Raw genomic sequence first — 23,706 nt, 5'->3', positions numbered from 1 at the left:
GCATCAGTAAAATGAATGAGGACAAAATTTTCAAGATTATAAATGATGCTAGAACTAGGGGACATAAATTCAAGTTACGGGGGGAAATGTTTAGATTGGACTGCAGGAAGTTTTATTTTAGCCAGCGAGTTATAAATTACTGGAATAAGTTGCCTTCATGGGTGGTAGAGGCCGACAGTTTGGGGAAATTCAAAGGTCATCTGGATAGTACTTTCGGGTAAGGGAAGCGCATAGGATGATAGGATTAATTTCCTTTTTATTTATTTTTTATTTCATTTTATTATTTTTATTTATTTATTAATTATTATTATTTATTTATTTATTTAATTTTTGTTTATATCATTGTTTTGTTCGGATTTTTTTTTTTTTTTTTTTTTTTTTTGGCTGGTGCAGCATAAGCCATAGGCTTTCTTGCACCATACGGCCGTTACTAATACTAATACTAATCGCAACCTCAATCTGTCCACATCCATTAATTGCTGGAAAGGACGTGTACAGTAAGTAGACAAATTATTAGGTAACGTGTCTCTAAAGTTGGCTCTTATAATTTTCATAATTAGTGTATCTTTGTTAATTTTGGAGAGTAGGGTTAGGATAACTTATTACAATCTCTTTAATTAGCGTTCAGAGACACATTTCAAGCACCCCTACCGCTAAATCTAACGACAGTAGTAACTCGATGATGCTAATTATCTTGTGCAAATCCTAATGGACTAAAGCTACACTTTCGTATCTTCCTCTAGCACCTCCAATGTTCATCGAAGACCTACCGGATCGGCATGGCGCCGCCAGGGATACTCCATTCATCAGTGTCAGCTGCAGGGTGGAGTGCGATCCTCTATGTGACATTGAGTGGCTGAAGGATGGCGAAAGTATCATGGACTCCGACCTGTACATTATCAGAACTACGACACTTCCGGAAGATGTGCTTAACAACAGGTTCATTTCCGTTATTAGTGTGCTGCAGTGGAACATGACCGCGTGGCCCGACAGAATCCTGAGACGCGACAAGGACAACGCTAACTACACGTGCGCCAGTACAGACAATGAAGTGGGGGATGGAGTTGCGAGCAGCATGTTCTTTCAGGTCGAATGTAAGTGTTGCAATCTGTGTTTCATTTCAGGCGGAAGTCGGTAGTTTGGTAGTTTAGCGAACTTAACAAAGACATTAAACTGCTCACTCGCAGATAGCTTTGTGCCAGTTGAGTGAGTGGCCATGGCATGTCGCTCTTCTTTCGTTTCTGTCTGAGAGCTTCTAATTACTCTGCAGATAGTAATTATACCCTGCATTATACTCCGCAGATAATGTGGACTATCTCTTTCATTCTCGGCCTCTCTCTGTCTTTCCATGCTTTCACTTTTTAACCTCTTCTGTATCTGTTTGCGCTCTCTCTGTCTGCCTCTCTCTCTCTCTTCCTACCTCCTCTCTTATTCAAGTTCCTTTTTTCTTTTTCCCTTTAAATTTACCGTCTGTCGTCTGCATTTTTATGATTTTATTCTTTCTTTCTTTCTACTGTTTGCTGCAGCATTCTTGTTAGGGTTCTACACACAGCTTCTCATTTAAATTTGGTATCCTTTGGTATTAAACTATCGAATTCGTTTTCTTTTGTTGACCTCTATAATGAGAGGTTTACTGATGGCACATCAACTTTCAAAAAGCAGTACCTTCTGTTATGTTAAGATGGATAGGAGCATGGTCGTACAATGATTGAAAGTGGAAATTAGTTCCAACATCCTGGAATGACACAACGTCCTGAAGCAGTTGGTGTCTGTCACAAGTTAACTTGGATTGTTGTTTCCCCAGAGGTTTCTGAATCCCGTTGAAAAGCCATTACAGTATTTATCTTTTTGTCTGAAATGTTCTACCAATTGCCATGAATTACAAAATTTATCGCACCAAAGTAGATCAATGAATCATATTATGAAATGTCCCAGATATCTATTATATATAGATATATTTTTTTTATCCACATCCAGTAGCAAACAGATTGTAAATCAATTGAACCCTACAACTACACAGTAAAAACAAAATTTTGTAAAAGGATAACAATTTGTATCAAAAATTAAGTTGAAATATTTTTTTAGAAAGTTGGAAAATACTCTTTATTAACAATTTAGAACATAAAACTAGAAAGCACAATCGGAGATAAGAAAAGTGTTATTTTAAAATTAAACCCACAATAAAAATTATATTGCTGTTAAAAATGTAACTTAATTGCTGTAATTTCACATTACAGTATTTCGATACGCTTATATGCACTTACTTTTATACGTGCATACTCTTGTATGCAATTATAAGAGTAATTCTCAGGCTACCAGCAAATTTATGCAACCAGCAACTGAGCTTCTACCGTATAATCTCAGAATATTTGATAGTATCTTCTAAGCTATATAAACTGTTTGTATCATGAAAGTATAATCCCGGCTACAGCGATCAAAAAAATTAGAAGCATTTTATTATTATCTATTTAAAATTAGAAATCTCTATCTATTAGGGTCATCTGTTGCCCGAGTTACAGCCCATACACGTCATGACATAGATTCCACTAGGTGTCTGCGAAGCCGAACTATCATTTCCAACATACTCAAGACATCCTCATTTAGATTCAGATCTGGAGAATTCACCGGCAAAAGAATATGTTGAAAATCTCTGGAATGCTCCTCGAACCGTTCAGATGTAGTTTTTGCACGGTAGATAGTTGCGTTCGTCTTGAAAGAATCCATTGGAGTCCTATTAAAAACGAAGCACTGTAGGGTAAAGTTGGTCCAATACGATAGAAAGATATTTATTGAACGAAACACGACCTACTGACCTAACGTTATGGGGCTGACCCAATCCATTCTAACGGAACATATCCCATACGTTTAGATCGCCACTTGTCCGATCTAAATTAGATTAAGGGTCCCAAGTGTACGTATCGGCTAGAAACAGCGTACTACGATGGCTAAATCCAGTTAACGATCGAGCCATCCACATTAGTACTGGAGCATTTAGAACGTCCCCTGTCCAGAGATTATACGTCGAAGTAGGCGAGCCACCAGTATTGCTCAGACGAAAGCAATTGTCTTTAAAATATACTTTTAAACTGAAATACCTGGAGACAGCCCTACATGGACATCCCGTTTTTGAATCTGCGCGGGTAGCACAGTGGTATCGGTATCGTCACCGTCCTCCCCACACCGGGTGGAAAAGGCCTGGGTTCGAATCCCGTCGATGACGCGAGGAACTTTAATGGGCTTTTTTCACTCCGTGGCTGAGTTAGTTGGTCTCAGGCGTAGCTAGCAAGGTTTTTCTCCCCAGTAACTGGGGTTTTTTCGTCCAGCAAAACAGGCAAATCGACCATAGAACATACGCAATTTACAGACACAAATACGGGTTAATGTATTTAATTACGGGCAACCCTAAAATAATAAATAATAATAAAAAATCCCGTTTTTGAGCCACTATGGGAAACTCTCTACAACACTCATCAAACTTCAAACTATCCCTTTGGTATCCGTGTCCAAGAGCTGCTCAGAGAGTTTAAAATTACGGTAGAGAATAATGCCCAGTCACCAAGGCAACTACTTACACCCTGACATGATCCCATACCATCATGCGACTTCTCTATTAAAAATTGGATAAAGCCATAATTGCATCTGCTGTCTACCAACAACTCTATGCTGCCCACCGAGTCGAATACTCTGACTTCTTGCTTGTCTTCACTCAAGGCTCGAAATCAGAATTATCTATCGGATCTGCTGCTATCTTTCCAGAAAACACTATATCTGAGAAGATTCCACATGCACGAAGCATATACACGGCTGAGCTGTATGCTTTAGAGTTAGCCTTGAATCACATTAAAACCCACAATTACCAAAGGTATATGGTGTATACTGACTCTTTAAGTATGCTACAGGGTTTATCGGGAATGAAGTATGATCTTCATCCGTTCCTGTCCCGGATCCATTAGATGTTGCATTCTCTTTCAGACTATTTTTATTCAATGTTCGTTTCTGCTGGATGCCAAGCCACATTGGGATAAGGGGTAATGAATTGGCGGACGCTCCGACCGGAACCCCAGAACGGTTGTAGCCTGTTAGTCCCTTATACAGACTACAGGCAGGTAATACACTCAAAATTACTCTCCCAATGGCAAAAATCTTGGTACGGACAAGTTACGAACAAGCTATAATCCAACACTGGCAGTCTGGTCTGCGCAAGAATCAAAGAGAGGAAGCTGTTATAGCTCACCTCCAGATACAACATAGTCATCTGACATATTCCCCTTAATAATCTAATTTCTCTTCTTTGCACCCGTTCTAGCAGCTCTACATTCTTCGTAAAACGTGTATAAATAGGAATGAACAAACCATCCGGACAGCGCTGGAGGAGAATTATAGCCAACCTCAAAATACTGTAGGTAATGTGCAATGTCATTCAGCAATTCCTTTATCTCTGAAGGTACCTTCGCGGATTTATTCGATCTTTTTGTAGGAGCAAAATTGTATTAGCAGATAGACAGAGTTCTGGTGCACTGGACGACAGTGTTAAGGTGCTCTAAGAAATTCTTTGCAAAGAAGTAATCGGGATGATAAAAAAACAGCTGCCCCAGATTTACTTTCTGTGAATTTCTGGCACTTTAGTTAAAAAAAAAATCACGTCAGAGACTGAAAAAAGACTTGATGGCCTCATCATGCATTTGCAGCAGCGAACGTTACGAACTATGACAAATTCCTCTTTTCTTCATCCTTTTGACGTCTTGATAAGTGTGGAAATTCGTGGATTTGTCAGTCCTCGGTGAAGGAATATTTATGTCCCATTGGGTGTCACACTCACTTGCCCATTCTTTGCACAGCTAAGAAAAGATTCGTAAATTTTCCCTGTTTAAGTTATGTAAATGTATATCCATCCATGTATCTATATATATCGGCCACAGGAGCCATTACACACACCCAGAACGATGGTCACATTTATCAATTGCTGAAATACCCACTATTTTTGGTTTGGCTCCAAGCCAACTTTTCACAACGCACCAAATTAACACCTCGTGGGATCTATTTGGCGAATTTCTTAAACATTAACATAAACTTGTATTTTATGAATACATGTGCATGTCCACTTCACTGTTATTTGCCATTTTTCTCTGTTTAATTTATCTTTTTCTTCATTCTCTCTTTCATAATATGTCCCTATTGCTCCCAATACTTTATCCTTTTTCGGCATTTAAGCATGCATTCTGTCTATCTCTTTCTGTCAATTTTTATGGATCGAATTATATAAAATCTGGTATGTATTTGGATCGTTAAAGATTTATGACTAATGTTTGATATCGATTTAGCCATCCATAACTACTCCCGATGTGGTTGTACTGTTCAGAAAGCTTCAAGGATGAGAATAGAAAACCATGAACGTGCAAAAGTAAAGCATGTAATCATGACTTGGACTTTCGTTTAATCCACTTTAATTAAAGTCAACTGTTTCAGAATTTTTAAACTAATCCACCTCTAATTAACTTTCCTAAGTTATTAATACAAACTTTTTCTAGTTAAGAAGAAGAAAAAGCTTCATAGAAGATTGCTCCCTGCCACTTATTTTAAAAGTAATTACCTATAGGTGAGTTACCAACGAGGTGTTTCTTAGAGAAAAGTTTTGTTTTTCTTTTCTTTCTTTTTTTTTTTTTTTTCATAAATCACCACGTAGCGTGTGAATATTCTAGTTTCCGGTACTTGACAGGGGCAAAGAAAAAAAAATGAAGCAACCATGTTAGCTATTAAAACGTTAGAAAATGCTAATTATAAGTAATAAGGGAAAATCATTTTTAAGAGTTCGTACCACTTGAATGTTATATAGTCTGAAGGCTAAACGTCTTGAGATTGAAGAACACCCGCCCCTGCTTTAATTAAAGACCTGTAACAATGAATATGGAATTTTGATCACCTGTGGACTTGGGAAGCTATATGAACGATGTTGCGTATCTCGAGTTCATTAACTGCACTATTAAAATATATAAAAAAAGCACATGCATATAAATAGAAAAAAATATTGGCGCGTGTTTTATATTAAAATCTTTAGAGGGCGTTGAGAATAGTACGTGAATTAGCAACGGTTGCTAACAACAAATTAAAATTTGCACTATTCTATTATACGTTTGAAAATAATTTTATTATTTTGCATTGTTTATATCAATATAATAAAATATTATTTATATAGTAATTTTGATACGATGTTACGTATCTCGAGTTTATTAACTTCACTATTAAAACATTTAAAAAGCACATGCATATAAAAAGAAAATATATTAGCGCGTGTTTTATATTAAAATCTTTAGAGGACGTTGAGAATACGCCCTCTATCGCCATTCGTGGATTAGCAACCGTTGCTAACAACAAATTAAAAGTTGCACTATTATAAATTGATAATTTTATTATTTTGTCTCGTTTATATCAAAATAATAAAAATATTATTTATATAGTAATTTTAATACAATGTTGCATATCTCAAGTTTATTAATTGCACTATTAAAGTATATAAAAAAGGACATGCATACAAAAAAAAAAAAAAAATATATATATATATATATATATATATTAGAGCGTGTTTTATATTAAAATCTTTAGAGGGCGCTGAGTACGCCCTCTATCGCTGTTTTCGTAGATTAGCAACCGTTGCTAACAACAAATTAAAAGTTGCATTATTAAACATGTAAAATGAATAATTTTATTATTTTGTCTTGTGTATATCAAAATAATAAAATTTTATTTATATAATAATTTTGTAAGTTTATTTCAATTTTAATATTTGTGATTTATATTGTGCTTGATGTTTAATTCTATAAAGTATATTTAAAATTTTCAAAGCGTTTACATTTTTGTTTAATAATTTACGTTAACTTATCACCAATGATTAATGAGAGCATTAAATACCCATAATTCATTGCGCTTAGATGAAATTAGGCTTAAGTCAACTACTCAGAAGTAATGATTGGATTATTATTTAATTGGGAAACATTCAATTTCCTGTTGGCGTGCCAAAATTGAGGCTACATTTCGCAGAAAGGACAATTATTCATTCATAAATACGTGATTCAAAGAATCATTAATTTCCATCTTGAACGATTTGTTTTTCTGTCAACTAATTACATTACTTTATTATTTTCTGATGGTCAGTAATATTCGTGTATGCTGGAATTTTCAACAGTGTAGAAGATTGAGGAGGGGTTTCTTTGCTTATATCTATTAATTAGAATAATAACACATCCTGAGCTGTACCTTCTGTGGAAAGAGAGCAGAAATTTCCAGAAAGTTTCGAGAACTCTTGAATGATTAATTCTACTTCTAATTAATAGTGTAATTTTGAGCTTCTAACTTAAAATGTGTGATCAACTTGACACTTTAGGATAATATTTTGGAGGACGAAAGCTTTAATGTAACTCTATTAGGGTTTAAAGAGGGAGAAAATCTTGGCTGATTAGACCAAAAAGCAACGAAGTATAATCTGGGAGGAAGTTGCAGCCATGATGATTTATCATTTTCGCAGCAGAGAATCAATAATCCAAGGTGTCCAGCGGTGAGGATACATATTGCCTAGGATATCAGTTGGCTGTCTTTTATCGCAGCCTCGTAGTTTACAAAATTTGGCGGAAGTCAGTTTTTTTTTTGGCAATTTTTTGTCATAAAATCCCGAGGAAAACATAGCATCCTATCTTAAAAAAGTCCGAAGAAACAGGTATGTTGTTATTTTTTGTGCTAGTAAACAGAAAGTGTGTATATATAGCGTATGTCGATTATTTTTTTTCACATTATTAGAAAAATTAAATTTTATAATGATATTTCTCAGTATTCGAAAGTCATAACTGTTTTTGTAATATCCTTTATACAGTGTCTCTGAAAACTATGAATGTTCTAAGGTTGGTTTGTCCGTTTAGCGAGATTAATTTTGTGAAAAGTCAAAATACAGGATTTCGTCGTAACTTCTTTTAAGTACAGTTTTGCAGCTCCCATATTCCTCTTCCCCATTCCTTTGAAATGCTCTGCGTTTAAATCAATCTACAAGCTACCAATTAGTATTCAAGAGTGATCAAATCTCTAAAGTACATTCCTTCAATTAGATTTTCAAATTCATTTTTCAATAAATAATACATTTTCTAACTTAATGCAATGAGACATAAAGGCAAGCATACATGTATAGATACACCTTAGCGTTTTATATGTTATATACATGCAAAACTTAGTGCATTTTTTCTCACTGTTTTAATAAATAAATAAATATATTTTTTTTAATAGATGAACCAGAAGATGTGCAGGTATCGGTTACACAGATTGACGTTGTGGAAGGAGACGTTCCAGAAACAGTTACATGTTCTGCATCGTCCTGGCCTCTTGGTTCGTTTACATGGAGACACGGGGATACCGTTGTATCTCGTGGTGAAGCCCTGTTCCTAAATTTTAGCATGGGCCGCGAAAAAGCCGGCATTTATAAGTGTGTGGTGGTGAATAAACTAGGTCAGGGGGAAGCAGAGACGAATATCAATGTTCTGTGTAGGTAATCGACAAAAAACAATGTTGAATTTTATTATTTACATATTTTTCCTTTTAATAGTTTACTTTAGAACCACAAATTCTAGAAGCGCGTGCGGATAATTAATTAAAATCCATTTAATTAATTCATTAATTAAACAAGTACTGCAAATTAAACGGAAGAGCCGAGTTAAAGAAATTCTCTTTAAGCGTGAAGTTTGATTAAAAGATAGGATGAAATGAAGAGAACTGTTCGAACAATACAAACAACTCTAGAGCCTTAAAACGACTTCATGACATGTACAGCTGATCTTCAAATTATTAGGAACCCCGAGATCGTTTCATCAAAATTGCTATTAGTTGCAATTGACCCTGGTGTCGTATATTTATTTTGACTGTAGATTAAACTCGTCTGAATCTCCCCGTAAAGAGAGAAATTACTTTGAAAAGTTAAAAGTTATCCCCCCACCTAACAGTTCAATGGGTAACACCATTTGCCTTGTAATTGTATTGGAGGCGATTATCGGATAATTAAAATATTTTAATTTGAGGAGAAAATCTTTCAAGTTATTATCGAATAATTTTTATCGCCCTTTAGAATTAACTAGATGCTAAAAGGATTAACTACTGGGTTCGTTAATTAATGCCACATCAGCAATCAATGAAAAAGTGATCGATATAGCAACTGAGCACTCGGTTTGTAATTAAAATCAACGTTCGTGGAGGGTGTGCTTTCTAACAGCCTTTTTTTTTTTTTTTGTTTTTTTCGAAACAAATCGTGCTAAAATTGACCTTCAGGTTTAACAATACGCAACAACTATTTATTATTATTACAATTACTGATTATAGTTTTCAATTATTATCATCAGTTGCTAGTGGAAAGTTTGAGCCATTTGGTTTTAAAATTAATTTGTTTTCAGGAGTGAATCATTCATTTGACGCAAGATGTCGCCACATATACCTACTTCAATATTTAATAATTTAACACATTTATGTTCTACTGATATTTAAATAATCTTAATGGAATATGTGATCATGTTTGATTATTAATTTTTATTTATCAGTGAGAGAGGAAGTTTCTCTGAAAACCTGCAGTGAAAATTCTAATGGATGAAGAGTTATTCTAAACAGATTTTAAGAGGAAAAATATGATAAAATACATTTGTTTACAATCACTTTGATGCTATCATTTAAATTTATTTATTTTTTTTTTTTTTATTATTAAGCAAATAAAAATGTTTTATTTTGATTGCTAATGGCAACAAGGAGAAAAAGAGCTATGCTTGACTACTCAATAGTCTAATGGTTACATATTTAAGCGCCTCTTTATTATTGTTTATTATAGGCTAGAGAAAATGTCAATGACATTTGGAATGTAGATATTCTAATGAATGTATTCATATGAATATTTATATTTATATAATTTATATGATGATTCTATTGCACTGCCGCGTGCGAAGTTGTACGTAAATTTTGTCATTTATAAAATCAGTAAACTCCTGAAAATTGGGCACCTTCGAAGATTGAGAAGTACCAGAATTTAAGATTTTCGGATTTTATAGAGTGGTTGGGCAGTTTTAGAGGATTATATTTCCATAAATATTATGCTAAACTCATTTAAGACTTTAAACATTTATAATGATTATATTTGCCTTTAATCAATTTTTGGTCAGCAGGATTTAAACTGCTTACATTAGTCTTAATTCTCACAGAAGAACAAGCTTGCTTTTGTAACGAGTTTTCCTAGTATTGCACTACTTGCAATCGATGAGCTTTAGCTATATTACAACTCTGATGGTAGTTCACATAGAACAATTTCTTTACAAATCTTTTGTCTGCTAATGAGAGACCAGTCAGTACTAAAACAGGCTGTCGTAGCTGTCTCATCTTTTAAGTAAATATCCAGTTAACCTTTTGGAGAGTAGATTTTAAACAATTCTGAATTGTAGAGTGCTGGATTTTTACAAAGTTTATATTTCGTATGAGATAACATAAGACAAAAAAAAAACAACCTTCCCTCCTGAGATCAGCTAAACTGCATCCTCAGTTTAAGAGATCCTTTAAGAATTCCCGCTGTCTCCGATGGGATCCAACCCCAGACCCCCTTGATGATGTGCAGCTGCTGTTTACAAGTATTTGGCCTGTCCGAACCATCTGGAGGTTCCTCCAGATGAGGATAATCGAGAACTGGACTGCAGACTGCATCTAATTGCTCTTGGGTATAGATGACATCTTTGCGATGAGGTAATGGATCTTCTGGACTCATCGTCCGTCTAAAAGAATTGTGCTGTCATTATTGCACTCTGTTGTCTTCCACAGACCGATCTATTTAAAACCACTCACCGTTGTATCATAAAATTTGCACTTGCGCACACTTTCCCATTTTCATTTGCATCAGTTACTCGCTATATACAGAATTCACTCGATTGGAGAGGTCTGCATTTAGTAATTGTCGACGAATAGAAGAATTTCTAAAGCGGCCTTCGAAAATAATAAATACTACACAATTTTATTTTGATTTACAAAGAGTAAGAGTACATACATGACCATTACTAACTTTATTTATCCGTTATTTGAGTAATGCAATTCTATAATCAGTTTTCATATTTTTGGTGCAACAAAGGGGAACATGGACATGATTTAAGAATCATAAGTTTTCTTCGGTAGAGGAAAGGGGGAGTTACAAGACAAACGAGCCTAAGAGCATGCCATGATTCTAATATTACATTCTTCCCGTCTTTCTGCTGAGAAATGATATACGGCTTGTGCTAGCCGCTAATTCGTTAAGTTCATACAGGTTGTTTTCCCCCGGCAGTACTTCCCAGCTGTGTTGTTCTTCATTTCGTTTTAATTTGCTGTTAATTCTTTCCTAATAAATTTCATTATACCGTGATATGCCTCATCTTACGCGTCGTCCTATTCTTTATCCTATTTCTACCTACTTTCAGGGCCACCTGTTCGCATTAACCGGTCTATGATGGAGTTTTCAATTAAGTTCTTAACGACCATGTTTTCTTTCTTTCCTTAGCGAACTTGTTCAAAAGTCTATCGTCCAGATGAAAATGATTGCTTATCTAATTAACGCGTCGGCGATGTCAATATGCCATTTGTTTCTTGCTGAATCCTTTCATACAGTCCCTGTTGAATGCTACTGATAGAAATAATATATTCGCTAACAGATAGTTCTGTTTTAAGCATCAAGTTAGGACATTAATTCGATACTATACCTTGGCAAAATGTGATTGTTGGGATTAAGTACCAAGGATGCTAACAAGTTGTTAAGAATTCGATGGTGAATTCTTAACACCACTTGAAGAACATGTGGTGCGTATGATATTTTATGGAGAAGATGTGAATGGTGAGAATAGAAGATTGGGGAGTTTTGAATTGGGGATGTGGAGTTGGAGAATAGAAAAGATAAGATTGGTTGATAAAGTGGAAATGAGGTTTCGAAGAAGAGTTGACGAGGAGAAGTGTTTTATGGAAGTAATTTTGACCCCCTCCTACAATTAATCTTGTACCTGAAAAACAAATGTCATCTATAATCCACTACTTGATCAAATAAACTTATTTTAAGGTATATTTGTTGTCCTACCGATCAGAGAGTTACTGAAAGATAAACCTTTTGAAAGAGTGTTAAATTCTTTAGAACTGGAAGTTTGGATATCCTTCAAGAAAGTTTGAGAAATTTTTTGGACAATAACAGAGTAGACAACTACCAAAATCATGAATGAAAATTGATATTTCCAATGAGAAAAAAAATCTAAATCTTTATAACAAAATGATTCCTTCTTGTGGCACGCTTACACTGTGGTAACACTGATTTTGATACGTCTGGATAAGCAATTCTGCTGGAAACTAGGAGAACAAGAGAAATTTTGGCGACTGACTTAGAAAAAGAAAGTAACATATTTTTATCAATTTATTTTGTATAAAAGGATTCATGTGGATCCTTCTAATAGGCAGGTTGGAAAGCACAGACGGAGTCATGTTGTAACACCTTTAATCCAGATAAGGTTATTTATTATGTTTTTTTTTAACATACCTACTTATTGAACCCTATGCTTTTCCAGGATCATGAATTAGTTGAGGGTTGGGAAGCGAGAAAAAAATTACGAGCGCAGAAACCAGGTGAAAGGAACAGAAATGAAGATCATCACTTTGAAAGTTGTTAAAGCCAAATGCTATTTTAGTATCATGGACTGGTTGAGGGTTGCGAAGCCAGAAGCAGCTCATTTACACAGGAAAGGAAAGTTAATGAAGGTAGTTTCCTTTTCCATGTAGGGGACTCGGAATCCGATGCACCGAATTGTTACATACACGAATTGTCTTGCAAAAAATTTACGTGATTCCAAACTGAACACATCTACTGTATAAATCGCAATGCTTATATTTGGCATATCTACTATCTTGACTAACATTTCAAGATGGTGGAAATGTTACTGTTTTGTTTTCTTTAAAGTTCTAGGGAGTAACTTCCGTTGCCTTTCTCCTTATATCTTCACGGTCACCTTTAAAACCCAGCGGCACCTGATTTAATTTCTTTCTTTTGAGAATCTTTGCTCCCAGCAGTGAGAAAAAGAGATTTTCTTATTAAAGCAGGTGTGTGCTGATAATACGCTGTTTTCTCTCTAAGATAAACCCGAGTACACTGTCTTCAAAAGTGCCAAAGGGGACGATGAGACAACTCTAGTATGTGAAGTACAAGCAAATCCAGCTATCGTGAACTTCTCTTGGCTCCGGGACAACAAAACTTAGATGACGAGTTTCAAACTGACGACACGAGGTCTTTTCACACTCCCTGAAAATTCTGGGAAAATTCTACACATGCAGCGTAGAGAATGAAGCCGATGAATCGAACGTGTCGTGTGAAGGCCTCCGTCATTTTTAATCACCAGTTTAGATCACTATTTAAGTGCATACATCAATGTTAAAAACAAATTGCAACAAATTCTATAGAATTAATGATTAATAGTGCATTTTTCATGTTTCTTGAGTGCCACGATCTTTTGACTTTGTTTAATGTAAACTGTGTAATTTGTAATTAGTTGTAAAAATATTTGAACCAAATTGATGGTGGATAATTATGTGCTTATCTGCATGCTTAAAGAAGAAGAGTTGTGGGGATTATTTAAAGTATGATTATAAATGCAGGTTTATTTGACCCCAGAAACAGTGTTAAGTGGGGTATCACGTGACAGTGTACCTGATCGATCAGTGTTTTTGATTACACATTAAGCAGCAAATTAAAATAAATTTCTTCAGAAATGACCTACTTATTTTAATGGAAAAAAGATGTCGTTCACGACATATATTATGCTACCAAATATTAGGACGCTAATGACTACGCATGTGCATCAAAAGGGATTCCACGGATGACTGAAAGTTCTGGACGTGACTGACTGATGTTGGGAAAATAATATGGCACTATGGCACAATAACCAAAAATATTGGTTATAATCACCTTCTCCTTACACCGACTGGAAAAGGCCAGGATTCGAATCCAGTTAATGACGCGAGAGATTGTTATGGACTTTTTTTTTTTCACTCCGTGTCTAGGAATTAGTGGGTCTCACGCATGGATCGCAAGGTTTCCCCGTCCCCTCCAAAACTAGTTTTTTTCGTCCAGCAAAACAGGCAAACCGAGCCCTGGTTGGTATGATCCCCGTTCTCCCCACACTGAGTATAAAAGACCTGAGTTCAAGTCCTGTCGATGACGTGAGGAATTTTATTGGCCTTTTTCAAAATGTGGCTGAGTTAGTCGGACTCACCGAAGGTAGCATGCATTTTTCCTGGAAACTCGGGTTTTTCGTCCATCAAACAGAAAATTGACTTCAAAACACACGCAATTTGCAGACAATATACACGGAGCAATATGACCAGTTGCTGATGCTCCTAAAATTCTATTACAACAACAACAACAGGTAAATCTACCACAGAATACACGCAATATACAGATATAATATACAAGGATAGACGAGATAATTTTCTGGTGGTCCTAATATGGCATTTTAACTTTACTTCATCCCTACAACTCCAAACCTTTGTCCCAAACTCCATTTCGCTTGATCTCCCTTTGTTAGCATCTCCCACCTGCTTCCATAACTCTATTCCACACTGTTCCATACTTCCACACTATTCTATACTTACAGGAAAGGACAAATCATTAAATATCTTCTTCTTCCAGTCACACAGTTCTCTGAGGAGCTGTTCTGGCCACCAACAAAGTCCCCCAACTGTATCGATCATATGCTATACGAGCGACATCTCAAAATGTCACACCCAAAAGTTCACTGATCCCATCCTTCCACCTGGTTGCAGATTTTCCTTTAACAGCAGTTTTTGGAGTTTTGTTTTGTTTTGTTATGGTCTCTGTGGCATCAGATAATGTGGTAGTATGTCATTGCCTACCACATGGCCGATTTTGAAAGGGGTCGGCCTTAATCACAGGAAGAGTCATCATGCATCCCACAAGATGCTCTTGAAGAGAAAAGGTGACTACAGCAGAGTCCAACTAAATACAGCTGCTTCAAAATTACTTAACATCAATGGGTCTTGATGCTAACCCGATCAAATCAGTCCACCTAGTAGTGACCAGAAAAAGAAAGAAAAATGACATTGATATCCGAATAGGGGACATACTACTCAAGAAGGTTTCCTCCCACACAGATATTGGCCTCCCTTAGGACGAAGGGTTCTCTTTTGGTCGGCACTTTTACACTATGAAGACCCAGACATACGTGGGCAATTAGGCAGGAGCTAGTGGGTGTAAGGGACCCCATCCTAATGACACATTACATCAAAAGATGCCTCTTTCCGGTCCCACCCTATGCTTCTGTTATTTGGTCCTCAGCTCCTCAAGCACAGCTCAGCAGATTCCATGGACTCGAATATTGGATCCTGAGGTAGGTTAACTGTCTAGCTGGACGACCATACCAACCTCGTCCTAACCCCATGGAAAATACAGGTCACAACCCCAAATGCCCAGCTGCTGTCAAAACTTATTGCAGAAAAGATAAACCCCCCCATCGATTTCAAACATCATAAGCTACCCAAACGTGAAGAAACGGGAACGCAATCACGTGGGATCTTCACTGTGGCCTTCTGTCAGTTGGTAGGATCACCGTTCTCCCCACACCGGGAGGAAAATACCTGAGTTCAAGTCCCGTCAATGAAGCTAGGAATTTTTATTGGCCTTTTTCACAATGTGGCTGAGTTAGTGGGTTTCAGGCGAGGGTAGCATGGTTTTTTATCCTGGAAATTTGGGTTTATCGTTCAACAAACTGGAAATCGACCTCAGAATACACACAATTTACAGACAAGACAATATACACTGAGCAATATGGCCTTAGTCGCTGATGCTCCTAAAACCCTATTACACCGACAACAGCTATCAAATAGATGTAGAGGAAGTCCAGAAAGAATCATATCTTTTGTCATCCCCCCTCCCCGAGATGTATATGCTATAGTAAGGTAGAACTCACTATTCTGCAGGCTCTGATATTTCTAGCAGGGCGTTTCAACAAAGAAAATAACTTAGCATTTTTTAAATTATTTATTTTTATTTAGAGAGGTTGTCATTAAAAACAGTTCACTGATAATGCTTTGTTTTCTTTCGTAGATAAACCCGAGTGTACTGTTTTCGAAAGCCCCAATGGAGACGATGCGACAACTCTAGTATGCGAGGTGGACTCAAATCCATCTAGTGTGAACTTCACTTGGCTTCGAGACAATGAAACCTTAGACGAAGAATTTGAGATTGATGACACGAGAAGCCTTTTTACTCTCCCAGAAAACTCCATCGAATATTATGGGGTGTACACCTGCATCGCAGAGAATGAAGTTGGTGAATCGTCACCTTGTTATATAGAAGTCACCGGCTTGCGTAAGTACAATTTTATTGAATTATTATGTGATTGGCATTATCGATACAAAGGTGATCAGATTGAACTTCACGAACATATATATCAGTGACACTTAATAGATGCTAGCGTATATCGATACTAATAAATTGAATATTGAAAATAAGAAATTGGACCGAATGAAAAGTAACAGATATCAATGGAGAATCTAAAATTCGAGTTACGAGAAGTTATGATAGTTATCAGAATTATGAGGAGGAGTTAGGATACATACAATTTTTCAGATGGAAATCGGCGTGGAACCCAGTTAATTTGTGAGCAGTTTGATTTCATGGAGATGTAGTTTCAAATCGGTTATATAGTTTGTCGTTTGTTATATAGTAATTTCTTTCTTTATTTTCATCAAGAAAATAAAGAAATAAATGAAATGTAGGTGAAATATGTCGTTTTACATTCTACTTATACTATTTTGGCCAGCGTGAAGTAAAGTTATTAGTAAAATTAATAGTTGATATTGAGTTATTTTTTAATAGTGAATCGTCGAGTTTGATGTGAAAGATGGGATAAAAATGCAGCTGAGGAGAAAATAAAAATGGCAAAATCGAGATGAATATATAATGGTCTTCGGAGAGAATGAAGCATTCTTACATTAGGAGGATGGACGGTCCGGACGATAGAAGACGGTGTAGGAAAAATGTGAGTCAGCAGAGTTGTCACTAAGGTGATACATTGTCCAGTTAAAACATTAAGACTACTCCCATGTTTCAGGAATCTGCTATATTTTTTTCCGTCTGGTGACACGCGTGTTGCGTCCAGAACCGGCAAGTGTGATACTGCAGGCTTATGGCATGTGATCCATACGAAGTACTTGATCGACATCGACAAGGGACGTGATCTAAAGGACTTCGATCTAACGAAGCAGTGATCGAAAAGGATATGATTTGTCTGGTTGGCTGAAGGGTTGCAGCATACTGCGAATCTTACGAGCTTTTTGAGGAGTGCTGTAATCGAGTTGTTCCAAGAGTGTTTTATTATTATTATTATTATTATTATTATTATTATTATTATTATTATGTCTAAGGTGGCACCTAGACTTCCGTCTATCTCCACCTGATAAAGTTGACTTTGTGCAGAACCTCTGCAAAATAGACCTGTATGGAAGGTCTCTTCGCCATCAGGGAGAAGCTGTCACCTGCACAGCCGCTCCCCGTTGGCGAATAGACCCTAATGGCCGCCCATATTCACTTGGTGCTGGGCCTGGTCTTCTATTTTAAGTGCCTCATGCACAAAAATCCTGCACCTACCGGAAGTAGTGCTATACCGGTGGGTGCCAGCAATCCCGCTCCCAGGCTGCCCACACCTGTGTTCCAAGAGTGGATGGACAGTGGACAAAGCAGTAGTTGCTGGGCCAATGGCGGGCACCTATACTTCATCGATGTCTTGGTGAACGTGGGCTGTTCCGCCTTGTGAGAGCCGATAGAGAAAACGGTGGAAAGGCTGACATAGTGGCATAGTGTTTAGGGTAAGGCGCCGACTGTGGTCTCCCACAACTGCATCAGCTGTACTCTTGTGGTGTACAGGACTCTGCAAATGCCAGAAATGTGTGTACCATGTTGTATGTGTATAGTATTGTGTTGAGTTCTGTTGTTTCTCTGGCTTCTTGGCCGCAGGGTCCCTAATGGGACCTTACGTTGCCTGCCACCACCACAGGGAGGTGAGACAGGCTGCCCATCATACTCTGGCTGGCCTCTGTCAGGAAGCCACCCAGAGGCAGCAAAAAAAAAATGCTGAAGAGAGTTCACAGGGAATAAGAGAGGAGGTCAGACTGTGGGGTGAAAGAAAATTGGATTAATAGTGAAGACAGTCCAACGTGGATTTAGGCGAAGTAGGGGTAGGGAAGGGGATTAAAAGTCGCAGGAGCAGGTGCCCCTGTGTGTTGATCTAGCACCCAGTTGAGTGACAGCAGCGATCCTGTACCCTAAATTGGGTGCCAGCATGAATCCTACCCATAAAGGGTTTGAAGTATTGTTTCTGTAGCACATGTTTACATTTATCCTACCCCCCAAAGGGATAGCAGAGAGTGGAGAGTATTCTGGACTGTTCTAGCAGCGGTGAGCTTGGCACCCCTTGTGGCGAAGACAGCCTGGGCAATTCGAGTGAACCCAATATATTTATCTCCGTCATTTAGTAGATCTTGCTCTTAATTGCGGGGAGTTCATCGGATTACTGTAAACAGTTGTAACCGGAGATTTTCATAGCAGGGGCACTCACTCATACATAACGTGGGCTCAGGACTCCTCATCTTCACAGTGGCAAAAGGGATGTGATTCGATATCCATAGAGTTGAGTTTTTGCTGGAATGGTCCGTGTTCTGTTAATAAAAAGGTTCCTTGTAATCTAGGTAAGTACCAGGGAGGATGCTTGGGAAAGGTGAAGATGACTGAGGGGAAGAACTTCTTTGTTTTCTCCTTTGTGGGTTGAATTCCAGGATTCTTGCCATAGGCGCTGCAAGTGATCTGAGATTCGTCTTTTTTCTGTTTGTGGTCGCTTTTCAGGTCCAGTTGGAGATTAAGTAGCTGTGTAGGTACGCCTTTTTTCAGACGATGGAAAAGGCCTCTTTTGGCAAATTCAAGGTATAGCAGCATACCCTGCGATGACTTGGAGCGCAGGGGTGCTGACAGTGCGGCACGCGCTGGTTACCGATAGAAGCATAAATCGCTGTATGGAGTCCAGTTTGCGTTTGTTTCACTCCAGTGCAACTTTGGTGCACCAGACTGAAGCACCGTAACTTACAATCGGAACAAAATCTGCTTTGTAAATTAAGAAGGGGGCTTTGTGTGTTAGGCCCCAATCTGCTCTACTGATTCTTCTAATCATAGCTGCATATTTCTGTATCTTAATTGCTAGATATTTCAAGTGAGGATGGAAGGTTAGCTTGGTGTCAGTGCAGAGGCCTAGGTATTTAACTTCCTCATAGAGGCGAATTGGAATATTATTAATCTTCATAACTGGTGATCTGCGTATCTGGAGTTTCCCCTTCAATAAAAGGCTGACAGTAGACTTTAACCAGGTGACAACCAGCGGTGTTTCCAAGACCTCGATCCAACGAATCCTGCTCGGTATGGACCGCTAGAGTAGACACCCGATTAAGGTACTTATAGCGAACGACGTCTAAAGTTTCCATCTGAATGTTTTCGTTCGACCACTGACGACTATAAAACGTTGCCCTTTTCCAATGTGTTATGTTTCCTGCTATGTCCATAAGACATAGCAGACTGAGGGGAAGAACGTTGCCTGCTATGTCCATAAGACATAGCAGACTGAGGAGAAGAACGTTGCCTGCTATGTCCATAAGACATAGCAGGCAACGTAATGTAGATGAAGGGTACGGCTACACATTGCAGGGACGAATCAATTCGATTCCCTGTTCCAACAGAAACAGGCAAGTGGCGGCAGTGTTTTGGTGTGGGGTACTCTTGAAGCCCTCATACCTTTAGATTGCACTCTGAATGAATGCTAAAAAGTACCTAGTCTACATTGGTAGTACAGTGGCTATGATCACCATTCATCCCACACAAGGTGAAAAAGGTCAGTGGTTGAATCCCATCAGTTTCGCTAGGAACGTTTATGGGTTTCTTTCACTCCGTGGCTGAATTAGTCAGTCTCAGAAACGACAAATGAGACAAGGGCAAATGATTTAGTTCTTGATCCTGATGTGACAGTTTTATCCATTGTAGCTAATCAGGTACACCCCTCCAAGGTGACTATCTTCCCAGATGGGACAGGTGTCTTTTAACAGGATAATGCGTCCAGACACGTTACTGATATTGTTCGAGAGTTGTTGAGCGAACACGAAAGTGACTATGCAGTGTCTTAAGCACTAAAAAGAAAAAAAGAAGTACTAATTGTGCAAGTTTGCTATGAACTGAGTCCTTGTTATTTGTTATTAATTTGTGCAATTTATTATTAACTTGATTTCATCATTTGCTAAAGGATATTTATATTGAGTTTTTAATGGTATGTTAATATTAATTGAAATCTTTCCATTAGATGGTAAAAAATGAAGGAATTAACATTTTTAATGAGTTCTTTTTTTTTTCAATAAATGGTAACTCCCTATGTTATTTTACAAATGCATTTTTATTACTCTTTAAACATAAACCCAAGAATCACTTAAGAAACTAAATAACTATTAATGTAATCGAAAAGGCTTATGGATCACCGGAGATGCGAATGCATCAGCTATTTTAACTAACCGTGCTGGCAGCCCGCATCGATCTGATCTAAAACGCGCTCTAATATAAATATCTTAAATATTAAATCGAAAATAAATTTTCAATTCATTGATTTTCACAATTGAATGATAACGCCAGACTTGTAAATTGTCACGAGACTTTCACGAGGACTTTAAAAGCGACAGAGTACCTACTTGGTTGCAAAATGTGACACAGCAGCAATTTAGAATCCTTCACAAGTTTGCCACACTGGAAACAGTGTGTATAAACGCTTCATTAAGTTCCTTTGATTTCACAACAAATTGAGTTACCGCAACCCTGATTACTCTTCAAATTGCTTGAAATTTGGTTTGCGATCTTCGATTGATAAATATATACAACATAAATTAATGTTTCTAACTAAACTCATCAAGTATGATTATCCACTTTTGGCTGGGATGGAATTCAACGGTCTTTAAGTCAGAATATGATGTAACTACGATTTCAAAGCTTTCCTGTTTAGAACAAATCACAGAGCTTAATATCATTAATTACACGCTTGCCACTACCAATTATTTTAACATTGATGAGTTTAATGAAGTTCTACAAATTCCTGACCAAATTAAAGCGATTAATTGTGCATTGACCTAATTTTAGTTTAAATCAAACTTATTCCACTGTTCTAATTTAGTCAGTTGTTAACCTATCTGTGTTATTTTTAACTTTAATTAAGAGAAAATTTAAGAATTTTGTTAATTATTATTCTATATTAAATTTTCTGTTAGAGTTAATACATGAGGACTGTTCATTAAAGGATGATCATAATTTGCTCTTTTAGCTGAGCTGCGCGATTTAAGATCAAGCCAAGCTGCATCACATAGCAACTGCACAGTTGACTCGTGGCCATTGAGCATTCCAGAAACATCCAGAAAAGTAACAATGAACATGACACGGGAGGAAACATCATGCTGCTCCCAAATTTTGCTTTTAAGCGAATTGTGCGTCAGGATAAAAGGTCCAGTGTGCTGCGAATGACTTGAAAATCCAAATTAAGCAAAGGAAGACCCATTTCAGGCCCCAAATAAGCTGCAGGAATTGAAGAATCTCGTATTTGGTAGCCTATACAAAAACCACCTCTTTCTGTAAAAAAAATCGAATGATTCGACTGTAGTGGTGCTGCCACTCCAGGAGTAGACTGTGGAACATTAGAAAAGGATCGTAGGGTGAAAGTGTGATGTAAACATAATGAAGCCATGCATCCAGACTGTCTCCTGTCCACCATTCAAGCAGCTGAATTTCGTATCATGGCATGAGATATGTTCTGTTGGTAGGGACTAAGTTCCATCATACCGCTTGAATGTTGCGTTATCTTCAATGGATATCGTATCGGACCAACTTCGCCCAGCCATGCTTAATTTTTAGGTGGATTTCGATGGATTTTTATAAGAAAACAACGCAACTATCCACCGTCCAAAAATTGTATCTGAATGGTTACATTCCAAGATATTCAACATCTACCCTGGTCACCTATTTTTTCATATCTGAATACAGCTGAGCTGAGAATGTGTGGGATATTTTGAAAAGGGCAGTTCGGATTCGCAGTTCTCTACCGAACACAATACAGTAACTAATAAATCTCTTACTGGATGAATGGTCAAATGGTGTTATGCTGGAATAGATTTAGATCAAGACTCCCTCAGACTCCTTAGTATAATCTTTGCCACGATTATGAATTGGTTTAATTCCGTTTAAAAATCGGTTTAAGTTTGGAACGGAATTTTATAGGCTAAATTCTAGGAGTAAGTGAAGTTTGTTTATTCAAGTTGGTTACAACCGTCAGATTCATTACTGCCGCCAAGTTCGTAACGTCGAACAAATAACAAAATCAATGACGTCACGTTGACGTCAGTATGGGTTTAAAACCGTGGTGCTGTTCTATTTCTGTATTCAAAGTGATTTTAAAGAATAAATTATATTAGCATTGCAGTGATGTCTCTTGAGAACCGGCAATAATTATTTCTTTTTTATTTTCCGTCTTCATGTAAAAAACATATTCCAATCACTGAATTTTCATGAAATTTTATTTTTAGACCTTTTGGAAAGATTTACATGTTATTCCCAAATATTATTAAAATCGGATCAATAGAAATTCAATAATTATTATTTCTTTCTCCATCCGTCAGTCTGTCTGTCTGCATGTAATAATCCAAATCCCAATGGATAGATTTTCATTAAATTTTATATTTGGGTCTTTTAGAACAACGTATCGCGTCTTCATCAATTTCATTAAAACAGAACTAGTAGTAATCAGCAATTATTATTTATTTATTTATTTATTTTTCATACATATCACATAGGCTACCCATATATTGTATATTACAGCCAAAGCACTGCATATTGCTTCAATTCGCTTTAGAGCTTGTCTTCTAAAGAGCACTATAAACGGATCTGCAAATTTTACATTTAAAATCGCTGATTTTATAGGCTTTATATAAATATTTGTCATATAGAATCAGAAATTTGATTTTCCGATTTCATAAAATAGGTTTATTCTTAAAAGAAAATACGAGGTCACAGTAATCACCAAAGTTTACAAAAAGAGAAAGAAAGAAAGAAAAAGAAGAGAAACAAAACCCTCGTTTACCAGAATTCTTTTACAGGATTTGAAAAAGTCGTACCAAAACCACGTAATTCACAGATCTAATCTAAGATTGTTATTCGGGATCAAAATAAAATCGTTCATTCCTCCATTCGTTGCGTCTGCAAAATATCTTCATGAATAGAAATCCCATAAATTTCTGTAATCTTATTCAGCCCCAGGGTGTTTTGAATTAATTTAAAGTATTTCGTAAAGTGAATATGTCCTTGAGCGGACAACTAAACGTATGCAAAGCGATTTGCTGTTATCACCAAGTTGCCTATTTGCATTTAGCCTCACCATCATTCTGGCAACATATTTTATTTATAGAAAGAAAACTGCGCCCGTCTGATTGTGACCAATAAAAATAGGATAGCAGAAATATTTCGAGAAAATTGATCTGACCGTGTCTATTAGACTTTTCCTTTTGATTTTTCTAATTAAAAACTTCCTGTTGTCGTGGCAACCGACTCAGTGATTTTCTGATAACGCT

The 23,706-nt window shown here is 37.0% G+C and overlaps 1 protein-coding gene across 4 annotated transcripts in view; it reads left to right on the top strand.

The window, feature by feature from the left end:
- The window catches only part of LOC150077959 (hemicentin-1-like), a 424,550-nt gene that overhangs the window by 344,859 nt on the left and 55,985 nt on the right, over positions 1 to 23,706 (top strand). For all 4 annotated transcript variants that reach the window (XM_090385460.1, XM_090385457.1, XM_090385458.1 and 1 more), the window contains exons 8-10: positions 744 to 1,094; positions 8,266 to 8,520; positions 16,121 to 16,384. In XM_090385460.1, coding sequence (XP_090241586.1) covers positions 744 to 1,094; positions 8,266 to 8,520; positions 16,121 to 16,384 — 870 coding nt within the window. The remainder of the gene's footprint in view (positions 1 to 743; positions 1,095 to 8,265; positions 8,521 to 16,120; positions 16,385 to 23,706) is intronic.

This window comes from Mastigoproctus giganteus, chromosome 11, assembly GCF_048544385.1.
Source record: "Mastigoproctus giganteus isolate SK-2022 chromosome 11, ASM4854438v1, whole genome shotgun sequence".
Classification (NCBI taxonomy): domain Eukaryota; kingdom Metazoa; phylum Arthropoda; class Arachnida; order Uropygi; family Thelyphonidae; genus Mastigoproctus; species Mastigoproctus giganteus.
The sequence above is the reverse complement of the archived record's forward strand: the minus strand, read 5'-3'. Positions and strand labels throughout refer to the sequence as shown.